At 44.6% G+C, this 11838-nt stretch overlaps 3 protein-coding genes across 3 annotated transcripts; all 3 read left to right on the top strand.

The window, feature by feature from the left end:
- The first annotated feature begins 804 nt into the window (after positions 1 to 804).
- Positions 805 to 5929, top strand: LOC136198878 (leucine-rich PPR motif-containing protein, mitochondrial-like). Its single transcript, XM_065988937.1, has 33 exons — positions 805 to 1071; positions 1128 to 1250; positions 1296 to 1417; positions 1477 to 1535; positions 1592 to 1678; positions 1734 to 1772; positions 1891 to 1978; positions 2027 to 2171; positions 2221 to 2363; positions 2420 to 2531; positions 2580 to 2617; positions 2673 to 2742; positions 2794 to 2851; positions 2905 to 3074; positions 3133 to 3205; positions 3371 to 3407; positions 3457 to 3502; positions 3558 to 3652; positions 3720 to 3803; positions 3859 to 3924; positions 3975 to 4031; positions 4085 to 4147; positions 4193 to 4245; positions 4303 to 4383; positions 4443 to 4525; positions 4580 to 4672; positions 4831 to 4933; positions 4990 to 5120; positions 5176 to 5288; positions 5349 to 5417; positions 5469 to 5562; positions 5614 to 5756; positions 5820 to 5929. The coding sequence occupies exons 1-33, from the start codon at positions 813 to 815 to the stop codon at positions 5859 to 5861; spliced, it is 3039 nt and encodes a 1012-aa protein (XP_065845009.1). The 5' UTR covers positions 805 to 812; the 3' UTR covers positions 5862 to 5929.
- Positions 5930 to 6395: 466 nt separating this feature from the next.
- LOC136198879 (uncharacterized) lies at positions 6396 to 8927 on the top strand. The gene is made up of 9 exons (XM_065988938.1): positions 6396 to 7165; positions 7210 to 7542; positions 7591 to 7671; positions 7722 to 7784; positions 7835 to 7894; positions 7944 to 8009; positions 8067 to 8194; positions 8243 to 8386; positions 8440 to 8927. Exons 1-9 carry the CDS (start codon positions 6429 to 6431, stop codon positions 8679 to 8681), a joined length of 1854 nt encoding a protein of 617 aa, XP_065845010.1. The 5' UTR covers positions 6396 to 6428; the 3' UTR covers positions 8682 to 8927.
- A 508-nt stretch (positions 8928 to 9435) lies between these two features.
- LOC136199278 (uncharacterized) lies at positions 9436 to 11816 on the top strand. The gene is made up of 9 exons (XM_065989449.1): positions 9436 to 10163; positions 10221 to 10553; positions 10604 to 10681; positions 10736 to 10798; positions 10859 to 10918; positions 10973 to 11038; positions 11091 to 11218; positions 11272 to 11415; positions 11469 to 11816. Exons 1-9 carry the CDS (start codon positions 9436 to 9438, stop codon positions 11708 to 11710), a joined length of 1842 nt encoding a protein of 613 aa, XP_065845521.1. The 3' UTR covers positions 11711 to 11816.
- The last annotated feature ends 22 nt before the right edge of the window (positions 11817 to 11838 follow it).

Here is an 11838-nt window from a genome sequence, read left to right as displayed (position 1 = left end):
TTGTCATCTTCATATAATTATATTGGAATTTACCATGTCCATTATTGGAATTACAGCGCTTTCCGCTTATTGCATTTCTTTTCTTGTTGAACGTCGTGAACGCTGTGATAATAAGTCATGGATAATAACCAACAAAATTCAGTTTCTCGTCTTTGGTGCTACATTTACCCTTGGAATTATTCCTGTTGCCGTCTTCTCTTTTGTTACCAATAAAGCTTGCCGAGGATTAGAAACATGCTACAAGGACCGGTCGAAGGAGCTTGATTGGGAATTAGCAGGTACATGTTTGTACCTTTTTGAAGCATTCTTGCAAGTTGTGATCCTGTGCTTGCTAAAACGTTCCAATAACAACTATTTGTTAGTATTTGCTGGCATAGTGTCAAGTCTAAATTTTGTGTGGTGTGTGATGGATATTACGTATTGGGCACGGGATGAAAGTCAGCTTGCAAGGTACCTGGAACATAAGGAAAATGAGCTGTATACCAATTGGCTGTTTATTCTGCGAACATCAATTTCAATTGCAGCGTATTTTAGATACAAATGTTTTGTAGTTTTTCTAGTGAGCATGTTGGAAAAGCCTGAGGAGACACATATTGGAAGAACACAACATGGAAGGACACAGGCTGGAAACGTACAGGAAAGTGACAGTCTCAGTCTCCTAAAAACTGTCTATGGCGCCGGTGATGAGACTCAGCCTACAGGACGATCAGGCGCCGGTACTACTGAAATAGAGATGGTGTACGTCGATCAACAGTAGACTACCTATATGTGTGGCATTATCTTACTCGCATTCCCGTATATCTATAGCAATCATGCTCCCTTCTCGTTTCTTTGCTGCTTTCCACCGATCCTTCTCCGGATTCCCGCAGCACAACAAGCACCTCTCAGCCACGTCTTTGCGTGTGGGCATAGCCCGTTGGCGCAGCGATGTCACACGCTTCTCTAGGCGTCCTCGCGTCGCGGGCCAACTACCACGTGCCAACAGCCAGCGTCCAGCGAAGGCGTACCAACTTGGCAACGCACGTACCCAAGCAGCACTGCGTCGCACCTTCGAAGATCTTTGCAAAGAAGGTAGAAAATCAGATCTTTGTAAAACGAGACGTTGCACCCAACAGGGGTTCATGTAGACGACATCTCGCCTGTATCCGCCTACAGTGCTCTGCAGAATTGTGGAAGGCAGCTCGTAGATGCCTCTCCACAGGCCAGAATTGCTCTAGCCGACCAATTTATTAGCACACTCCGATCAAAGGGTATGAATTTTTAGAATTTTTTTTCGGTTTATGATTGGTTTTTAGGAGTGAAGTTAGACGTTTCCCATTACAACGCACTTCTGAGCGTCTTCATCGACAACGGTCACAATTTTTCTCCTCTGGAGTTTCTCACGAGACTTCAAACCGAGGGAATTCAACCAAGCACCGTATGATTTCTCAGCCTGTATGCAGAGATCGAGTCACACGTCTTTCATTTTATATTTAGCAAACCTATCAGCTCGTTCTCAAGGGTTTCTGTCAGCAAGGAAACTTGCAAGGAGCAATGTAAGCAGTGTACTTTAGAATATTAATTAAGATTTATAATTTTTTTGTTTCTGAAGTGAAATACTTGAGCACATCAAGAGTCTTAATATTAGTCTGAGTGAGCCTCTTCTTGCTCCATTGGTCACATGCAACGCCAAATCTGGGTACGACGAAGGAAAGAAACGTGATTGACGTATTTCTATTTGATATTTCTAATAGGGATATGGAAAAAGCAAGGGCAGTGTTTCAACTTATCAGGTACAGTGTGATACTATGCATTGAGGAACTTGCCAAGACACTAAGTCTAAATTAAAAATCTATAACGTATTTTACACTCGTGATAATAATAATAATTTATTATTCATTTATTTATTAGGGAAAACGGTCTTGAGCCGGGCTTAGAGAGCTACACGGCTTTGCTCTGTGCTCACGCTGAACGCGGCGATATGGACTCAGTATCACAGGCACGCATTTTTGGACTCTGCATCTCACACTCTTAGTGTTTTGTATAGGTTCTAGTCGAAATGCAGTCGGGACGCGTCTTTCCCACGCACGGCGCCTATGTTCGCGTGCTGGAGAGTCTCTCAAAGAACGGCCACTCGCACTTGATCCCTCAGCTTCTCGAGAAGATTCGTAATAAGCAGTGGATGGGAACGGGTATCAGCAGAAACCAAATTCCATATCAAATATTTAATATCCTCTTCAGATTTACAGGGTCTCGTCGACAGTTTCGTCGCCAGCGGCGATTTCGACGGCGCTCTGCATGTACTTCGATCTCTCGTCCGCATGCCAGGCTCATCTCATCGTCCAGGACAGGATTTCTACAGGAAGCTCATACGAAAAGATCCGGTGAGCATTTCATTTAATCAAGAATCAATACATTTTATATGCTACACTAATGAAAGGCTCCGTCATTGGACTATCTTCTCAAAGTTGGACAACAATTGAAAACGGAGAATCTTCACCGTCTCGCCTATGAAGATCTTCTCTACAGCAGATTCCTTAACAGAGATAAAGGTATACTAAGCTGCTCTCAAGACAGTCAACTAAGCCGTGCTCTCTTAGATGGAGCCTTGATTGTTATCAACGAAATGCTAACAGCAGTATGATAAATAACGAAATTTATTTATTTAATATCTCACGAGACTCTTGTCCAAGGGTATCCCTGTGAGACAGCACTACTTTTACCCAGTCTTAGCTTCGCTTGCTGAACAAAATGATCTAAACGGTATTAATTCAATAAATAATCAATTGGACCTAAGGTATTGATGTCTCTAAGGTGCATGCCAAGTCCTCAAACTCATGATCGATCACGAAATAACCTTGGAAGTGCCCCAGTAAGCTTCTCGTCTCCTTGAAGTTATACAATAGTCGCTTCTCAAATATTTAGTTTTCAATATGTCGTGAGAGCTTTCTTGGGAGACGATAAGAATCGTGCCAATTTGGCTCAATCCCTTCTCGACGCCTTCGCAAGGCACGACATCGCGTTGGGCCGCGAAATCAATAGCCTCGCTCAGGTGTGCTGCGATACCAATCGTCTCGACGCGGCAGCGGAAATACGTACGCAAAAAAATCGAGCGAAAGGGGAAAAGTGAGGCCATCGTTTCGTCGTCTATAGTCACAAGCACCGACAAGGAAATGATACTGCCTCAAAGATTTCTGCGTTCGACTGCTAGGAGTGGAGAATTGAGGTACGTCTATAGACAGTCACAGGTGTGGTCGTTATGTAGTATCAGACGTTTTAGGCGAGAATTAATATAAGAGGACGTGTTCTCCGGCACGGTTATAGCTCTCCGTGCCGGAAAATACGATTGTTATTAGCTCAGGTTTTACTGTATGTAATTTTATATGTATAGGGAGGGGATTCCTGTTGCGAATTCTAGTTCAATGAAGGTGGGTTCAACTGTACGTGTAATTAAAAGTACGTAACGCTGTTCGCTAGATATTCAAGCTTGTCGCTGAGCTCCCTGAAACATTCAATACTCTACGTAAAAATTCTTTTGCAACGCTCCTTATCACTCTCATCCTTCTCAACGCGTCTAGCTTATTACGCTAGTCAGTTTCTCTTGAGAAATACGAGTCGATTAACGAAGAGCCTTTCGCCGGCCCTGTCGTGTCTGGAAGCGTTCTTTTCTATGGTCTGTCGACGTGATCTGCATGTATTACCGATTTTCTCCTTATTTTCATCGTTGATGTTTTTATTAGGGCGTTAGAATTGAAGATCCACGCGTGTACTCCGCTCTGCTGAAAGAATGCGTCTTTCGTCGCGAAATGCATCCTTTTTCCACCGTATAAAACCGCGATTTTCTCCTCTAGGCGTTTTCTTTCTAAATATTGAGCACAGATTCTCAATCTCATGAAGACCCACGACGTTCCTCTCTTTCCTCACCATCACAAACTTACCGTAACGGTAAGAAAGAGGCAATAGCGAAAATATTCAATCGTAGCTTTGCTACTCAGATGGGAGCCCTAGAAGGACGCAGCCAAATGGCCCAGCAAGCCTTTAGCAAATTCACAGTAAAACCTTTTGTTACTCGAATCACTTCAATATGTAAGACATGACTCCCCAGGAATCTCAGGCAGCTGATTGGAGAGTTTATAGCGACTTGATGGTAGCCTACGGCAAGAGAAAAGTTTGTTAGAGCTCGAGTAGAATCTTCTCGTAACGTAGCATTTAGAACTTGCCTGCTCTAACGAGAGTATACGAGGCAATGCTTAGGGAAGGATTCAGGTAGTTTCCTCAAATGACTTGGGATGAAAATGACCTTTTGTGTGCGCGTGTCCTTAGGCCATCTGGGCCTGCCTTTGGCTACGCTATCGTCGCTTATCTAAGCGTCGGAGACATCCAGTCTGCAGATCGTCTGAAAGAGTGAGCTCACTAAGGAGGTCTGTTTTCAAAAGAATTTTTCGCCATTATTCCCACTATAGAGACATGGAGAAAACGTACAAGATCGGCTACGCAGTCTACACCAGTTACATTGAAGCGTATTCCAGAAAAGGAGACGTTGCTGGTGCAGCAATAACGAAGGTATACCGTACAGATGACGTCAATCTTTGTTTTGCAGGCGCTAGAAAGATGTTCGACGAAATGATAGCAGCGGAATACACCCCATCTCCTTTTGCCTATCAAAAGCTCATAGCAGCTCACGCCTTTCACGGTGAGAGCCAAAAAATCGACCCTATTTCCACTCAGAATTCAATACAAGTCAATGGAACGCTCTCTACTCAGTCATACCATCCTATAGCTAACCTGACCTTATTTAATACACCTGCACCATAGAAGAGGCACTTCTCTAAAAGACATAAACATCTGCAGGTGACCACGAGACCGTCTTGAAGTTAATGGAAGAAATGCGTTCTGCTGACATGGCAGTCGATCGTCAGGCTTGGTCTCTTCTCATTGACTCCTATGTGAATAGGTGCTCCGAGTCCGTGCAGCCACTATAGCTTCCTTAACACGTATTTTCGTTATAAGTGGAGACGTTGACTCGGCTGTAGCCAGAGCAGAAGAGGCTAAAGAAAAAGAAATCAAGCCTCTACTCATTTCCTATATAAAACTTCTCAACTTGGCAGTGACGAAGAGAAGAGCCGATTTAGTGGAGAAGAGTACGTAGATTTGGGGGGTTTGTGGCCGGGAGGGGCTCAACGGCCCGCCGTTTAGTCGCCAGCGACATGAAAAACGTCATGAACATGAACGAATCCGATTTGCTGCACGTTCGATTCTTCGCTCACGTCCGAGCGGGCGATTTAGAAGAGGCGGAGAAAATTCTCCAAGTAATTGGACTGCTAAAGGCGTACAAAAATCTATTAGGAATGAAATTTTTGATTTATTAGGAGCCCAATTTCGTCGGTAAGAATAGAAGTTTTTCTGTCTTTGCCAATAGCTGTGCTCGTCAAGGAGAAGTAATACCCAGACAACTTTTTTAAAATCGAATCTTCACTTTATTTGAATAGACTGAGAAGATCCTAGCCGCTATGGAGCTTCTCAAGGACATGGACGTCAAATTGAAATACCGACTCTTCGCCATTCCTCTCTTGATTGCCTATGGTTTGACCACGTAGTCAAATCCTGTATTCTAGTAGTCAGTTCTGTTTGAAGGGAAGAAAAACGACACCGATGGGGCTTTGGCTTTGCTTGAACGAATCAAGGCTGATGGCGTCGAGCCGACGTCTCGATTTCTCGCCCTTCTGGCGAGCGTTCTCGAAGAGGCCGGGCAAGACGTTCCCTACGTTATTCCGAAAGTGAAATAAAAATATTAATAGAGAGCTAAGGTTTTAAGTTGTATACATGCGTGGGTTTCTCAGGAGGACAAAACAGCCGCCGACGACACTGAAAATCAAGACTAAGCATGATTTCCTATAATAGACAATGCTGTAGGTTGGAAAGAAAAGTAAAACTAATCTTTTTGCCCTTCCGAGGTACTGAGTTATTGACATGAGAATGAGAAATTCATCTGGGAGCACATTTGGACATAAACAGGTCCTTACGCGATATTTTGCGTTCCGTTGAACTCTCTACCAATATAGGCTCTGGGCTCTGTCGACTAAACTTTATAATGGGAATAACTTGCTGCAGAACGATGCTACTGTGAGTGTACGTTTCTTAGCTGTTCTGATGTGTAAGAAGATAAAGAGCAGGTACAGTTCATAGACCTCCTGGGGAATATTCGGATGGGCACCAGCGCACTTAGCAACATTGTATTCGAACTGGAGAAAGAACTATTAGTTAATTTTCGACTCCTCGCTCTCACACGTACTAGTAGACGAAAAAAAGAAAAAGTCATGGTTCTTATCCACTTCGAATACACTGTACGGACATTAGCTTTGCTAATGTTATTAGTGCCTCCCTGCGCATCCACTAACCCGTACGTGTGAGCATATGCAGGCCTTTTAGGCCAACGCCCGACTCACACAATGACCGTCTACTCTCTCTTTCACGTGGCCTTCGTCGTCGTCGTCGTCGTCTTTTCCTCTTTGGTCAATGGGGCTCCAACGTGTAAGCCCATCTCCGTGTCGACGTGTACAAACGCCAGCATAAGTCATACCAATTTCCCCAACGATTTTGGTCACACTGACGTCTCGGCTGCGTCAACGGCACTGTCGTCAAACTTCGACTCCGTCGCCCTTTCGAGCAACTGTTCGTCAGACTTGGGCTTGTTTGCCTGTTTAGTTTACTTCCGCGACTGTCGTCTTAACAACGCGGCTGGCGAGAACGTCGTGCGACGACCCTGTCGAGATTTCTGCGAGCGCGTTCAGGCTGCTTGCGTCGATGTGGCCGCTGTTCAGAGCGTCTCTTGCGACGCGTTTTCCGCGTGGGATCCGGCGAGTCCGACGGCGTGCTACGATCCATTTCACCTTGTCGTCATCAATGAAGTGAACGCCAATAATCCCGGCGCAGACGTCAACGAGTTCATTGAACTCTGGGACTACGGAATGGGATCGACGCCACTAGGACAATTTGTCGTTGTTTTGGTCGACGACTCCCCGCTAATAGTATACGATTCTGTCAATTTGACAGGAGCCGAAACGCACCCGAATGGCTACTACGTCATTGGCAAAAGCGTTAATGGAGACTTCACACCAGATACAACAATTAACCAACTTCAAAATTCTGCCAAATCCATTTCGCTCCATCGAGGCTCTACTGCCGAGTAAAAACGCTTATTTTTATATTATCATTTCTTATGTTTTCTAGTTTCCCTATTCTTTCGGACGTGACACCGGACTTTGCGGAAAAGAATCTCGTAGATGCTCTTGTCTATCACACTTCAACTTCTACCAGCTCCGTTCTTCTTGGTATTTTCTATCCAGGACAAGACTCTTTGGCGGACCCAAGCGGTTCAATTGGCTCGATAAGTCGCTGCATCAGCTTTACGCCACTCATCTCTTCTGCCTACCTGCTTGTTTCTCCGACACCGGGAGCGCCAAACAACTGCTCCCAGAGACACCTTGAATTCAAAATCACAGTCCAGGGAGAAAGTCTCTATAATTGTTGTGCCAACGCCTCTCTTGTTTTCTGTGCTTTCAAGTGAGAGAGACGAAATCATTGCCTAAATATCCTATAACTTTATTACAGTATAAACAATTCGAACCCTGACGATGGTTACTGCACTTACTCGTTGAACGTTCAAAGCTCGGGCTTCAATCCGTCCAGCTTGTATATATATGCTAATGAGTTAGCGTCAAGTTTCTACGTTTTTTCTACAGAGAAACCGCCTCTTGCTCTTTAAGTACTGAAGCTTTGGTAGCTGTTCAACCGTCTCTCAAGCAGTAAGCTCGTAACGTAAAAAACATTAAAATTAATGACAACTCGTAATCAGAAATATTCTTATGGAAAGCTGTTCTATTTCCAGCATAGAAAGAGAACGTGCCACTTTAATGTACGTTGTACCTACACGCATTAGCATGGCGCAATGGCCTCGAATTTAGTTCAGAGAAAGACGAAGAAATTCGATACAGTTTTGTTGAACGTACCAGTGCCCAAAACGAGCCTAAGTTAGTGTTTAGATTTACGGACTTGCGTATTTAGTTGTTTGAATTTTGAAATTGCAGCTGCAGGGCGCAGAGTTCGTCAGACGAGTGCGAGATCTTTCTCGTGAGCAACCTTATAAACAACTCGACTTCACGACTAGACGTCAGCGCAAATTGTGACGGCGAGAACGTTATTGGTTTCACTGCTGGTGAGTTTCAATGTCGCGTGTGCACTCTATACGTATCATCTGTTCAAGGTTTGGCTTGCTCTGGCACAAACGACTTTCCCTGTCTAACCAATCAGCCTTGGAAGTTTGTAGCACGTCCAGCATCGCTCGTATCTGTCGATATTGTAGGCTCGAGTCAAGATTTTATTGAAATTAGTGAAAACACCGCCACTCGTAAAATATTTTCAATACCGTCCTATTGTAATATTTGTACGTGGTGTTTGTAGTTGATGCTCCTTCAAACGATTCAGACACGTACGTCTTCATTGTTACGCCGTTGCCTGAAGGTTCTAACTTTACTCGTTATGACGAGTTCACAGCGGAACTATTCTATAACGACGATGTGAAGGTTACAATCGTTGTTCCTGTTCTGGAGGAACCCGCCACTCTGGCCCTTAGTTACCGGGCTTTTTCTGTCGTCACTGCAGAAGGGGTCTATCGTATTATCAACGAATTTGTTTCAATTTGAATTTATGCCGCTGAATTTGCCAGTGGCTCCAATTTATGTTACTTTGGAATGCATTTTCCTGTTTCGTTGGTAGTCTGTAAAAGGGAGAGTTTCTCAGGTACTCCGTACAATTCTTTTATTCGTCGAGACGCGCGTTTCATAACAGCAGAGCACCTAAGCGCCCACGCAACTACTTACTCTACTATTTTTGTTGTAAGGGCAAAAAGATATTTGCTTTTATTCTGTTAAAAATTAAATCAGCCTTCGGTGCTCACCTTAAATCTTGTAAATCTAAGTCAGTCGCAAATAATTCGAGAAGCGAAGATCTCAAACTTTTTTAGGCACCCGTGAAAGAATTTCGTATTCCCAAAGTTGCAAGCAATTCATAGCGTCGCTAAGGAACCGGGTAAACTGACTAAGAGTTATGCCATCGTATATTATGTATTTCCTATATAGGCAAAATTTGCTACACCTCACCATCAAACACCACCCGGTTAGACCCCGAACACTGCACCCCGCTTAATTACCGCCCGTACTAGTAGACGAAAAAAAGAAAAAGTCGTGGTCTTATCCACTTCGAATACACTGTACGGAAATTAGCTTAGCTAATGTTATTAGTGCCTCCCTGCGCATCCCTTTGCCGTAGGAGCCGCCAGGAGGACGACTAACTTTGTCGTCCTCCTTGGCGGCTCCTGCGGCATAGTAACCCGTACGTGTTACAAGTTGTGAGGGGTTTATTGGAATGACTTTACACCAACGCCCGAACTCGATCACGATGAACGTCGACTCTCCCTTTCACGTCGCCTTCGTCGTCGTCTTTTCCTCTTTGGTCAATGGAGCTCCAACGTGCGAGCCGATCTCTGTGTCCACGTGTACAGACGCCGGCATAAGCCATACGAATTTCCCAAACGATTTTGGCCACACCGACGTCTCGGCCGCGGCAACGGCGCTGTCGTCAAACTTCGACCCCGTCGCCCTTTCGAACGACTGTTCGTCGGACTTGGGTCTGTTTGCATGTTTGCTTTACCTCCGCGACTGTCGTCTTGACCATTCCGCGAACGAGAACGTCGTGCGACGACCGTGTCGAGATTTCTGCGAGCGCGTTCAGGCCGTCTGCGTCGACCTGACAGCTATTCAGAACGTCTCTTGCGACGCGTTTTCCGCGTGGGATCCGGCCAGTCCGACGGCGTGCTACGATCCATTTCATCTTGTCGTCATCAGTGAAGCGAATCCCGATAACCCCGGCCTAGACAATAGCGAGTTCGTCGAACTGTGGGACTACGGAATAGGATCGACGCCCCTAGGAGAATTTGTCGTTGTTTTGGTTGACGACAACCCGCTAAGAATTTACGATTCTGTCAGCTTGACAGGAGCCGAAACGCATCCGAATGGCTACTACGTCATCGGAAAAACCGCTATTGGAGACTTTACACCAGATAAAAGAATTAGCCAACTTCAGAATTTTGCCAAAGCCGTTTCGCTCCATCGAGGCTCTACTGCCGAGTAAGATCGCTTGTTTTAACCAGTCAATTTTATATTATCATTTCTTATGTTTTCTAGTTTTCCGAGATATTCGAACGTGACGTCGGACTTGGCGAAAAAGAATCTCGTAGATGCTCTTGTCTATCACACTTCAAATACTATCAGCTCCGCTCTTCTTGATATTTTCCTTCCAGGACAAGACTCTGTGGCGGACGGAGGCGGTACGCCCGGCTCAATTAGTCGCTGTATCAGCTTTAGACCACTCATCTCTTCTGCCTACCTGCTTGCTTCTGCGACACCGGGAGCCCAGAACAACTGCACCCAAAGACACCTTGAATTCAAAATCACAGTTCATGGAAAAAGTCTTTATAATTGTTGTGCCGACGCCTCTCTCGTTTTCTGTGCTTTCAAGTGAGAGAGACAAAATCGTTGTCTAAATATCCTATAACTTAATATTACAGTATAAACAGTTTGAACGCTGACGATGGTTACTGCAAAATTCGAAAAGTTCAAAGCTTGGGCCTCATTCCGTTCAGCTTGTATAGATATGATAGCAAATTCACATCAACTGTTTATATACGTGTTTTGTATAGAGAAACTGCCTCTTGCTCATCAAGCCCCGAAGCTTTGGCAGCTATTCAACCGTTTCTCAAGCAGTAAGCCTATATATAACGTACATATAGAGGCAAAACCTAAACTGATAAACTGGTAATTAGGAATATTCTGGCGGACAGCTGTTCCATTGCCAGCATAGAAAGAGAACGCGCCACACTAATGTACGTAGAGTTATTACTGTATATAACATGACGCAATTCCTAAATTGAAGTTAGTTCGGAGAATGAAGAAGAAATTCGGTACAGTTTTGTTGAGCGTACCAGTGCCCAAAACGAGCCCAAGTATCGCATTTATGCACTAGCTTATTCAGTCTTATGATCTTTGAAATTGCAGCTGTAGCACGCAGATTTCGTCAGACGAGTGCGAGGTCTTTCTCGTGAGCAGCCTTATAAACAACTCGACTTCAGAACTAGACGTTAGCGCAAGTTGTGATGGCGAAAACGTTATTGGTTTCACTGCTGGTGAGTTTCAATGTCGCGTACATGACGGCAGTCTCTATACGTATCTGTTCAAGGTTTTGCTTGCTCTGGCACAAACGACTTTCCCTGTCTAACCAATCAGCCTTGGAAGTTTGTAGCACGTCCAGCATCGCTTGTATCTGTGGATATTGTAGGCCCGAATCAAGATTTCATTGAAATTAGTGAAAACACCGCCACTCGTAAAATATTTTCAATACCGTCCTATTGTCATATTTATACTTGGTGTTTGTAGTTGATGCTCCTTCAAACGATTCAGACACGTACGTCTTTATTGCCACGGCTTTGCCTGAAGGCTCTATCTTTAATCGCTATGACGAGTTCACAGCGGAGCTATTCTATAACGACGATGTGAAGGCTACAATCGTTGTTCCTGTGCTGGAGGAACCCGCCACTCTGGCCCTCAGTTACCGGGCTTTTTCTGTCGTCCCTGCAGAAGGGGTCTATCGTATTATCAACGAATTTGTTTCAAATTGAATTTATGCCGCTGAACTTGCCAGTGGCTCCAATTTCTGTTACTTCCTGTTTCGTTGGTAGTCTGTAAAAGGGAGAGTTTCACAGGTACTCAGTACAATTCTTTTATTCGTCGAGACGAGCGCTTCATA

The sequence above is a fragment of the Oscarella lobularis genome, chromosome 20 (genome assembly GCF_947507565.1).
Source record: "Oscarella lobularis chromosome 20, ooOscLobu1.1, whole genome shotgun sequence".
NCBI lineage: Eukaryota > Metazoa > Porifera > Homoscleromorpha > Homosclerophorida > Oscarellidae > Oscarella > Oscarella lobularis.
Note: the sequence above shows the minus strand (reverse complement) of the source record. Positions and strands in the feature narration are given on the sequence as shown.

Excerpts from the sequence above, each read along its gene's own strand:
- LOC136198878 (XM_065988937.1), top strand. The coding sequence starts at position 813 with ATGCTCCCTTCTCGTTTCTTTGCTGCTTTCCACCGATCCTTCTCCGGA. Across the intron at positions 2,172-2,220 it reads TAAGCAGTGGATGGGAACGG|ATTTACAGGGTCTCGTCGAC; the intron begins GTATCAGCAGAA and ends TATCCTCTTCAG. Across the intron at positions 2,852-2,904 it reads ATAACCTTGGAAGTGCCCCA|TTTTCAATATGTCGTGAGAG; the intron begins GTAAGCTTCTCG and ends TCAAATATTTAG.
- LOC136198879 (XM_065988938.1), top strand. The coding sequence starts at position 6,429 with ATGACCGTCTACTCTCTCTTTCACGTGGCCTTCGTCGTCGTCGTCGTC. Across the intron at positions 7,672-7,721 it reads GGCTTCAATCCGTCCAGCTT|AGAAACCGCCTCTTGCTCTT; the intron begins GTATATATATGC and ends TTTTTTCTACAG. Across the intron at positions 7,785-7,834 it reads GTTCAACCGTCTCTCAAGCA|AAATATTCTTATGGAAAGCT; the intron begins GTAAGCTCGTAA and ends ACTCGTAATCAG.
- LOC136199278 (XM_065989449.1), top strand. The coding sequence starts at position 9,436 with ATGAACGTCGACTCTCCCTTTCACGTCGCCTTCGTCGTCGTCTTTTCC. Across the intron at positions 10,682-10,735 it reads GGCCTCATTCCGTTCAGCTT|AGAAACTGCCTCTTGCTCAT; the intron begins GTATAGATATGA and ends TGTTTTGTATAG. Across the intron at positions 10,799-10,858 it reads ATTCAACCGTTTCTCAAGCA|GAATATTCTGGCGGACAGCT; the intron begins GTAAGCCTATAT and ends ACTGGTAATTAG.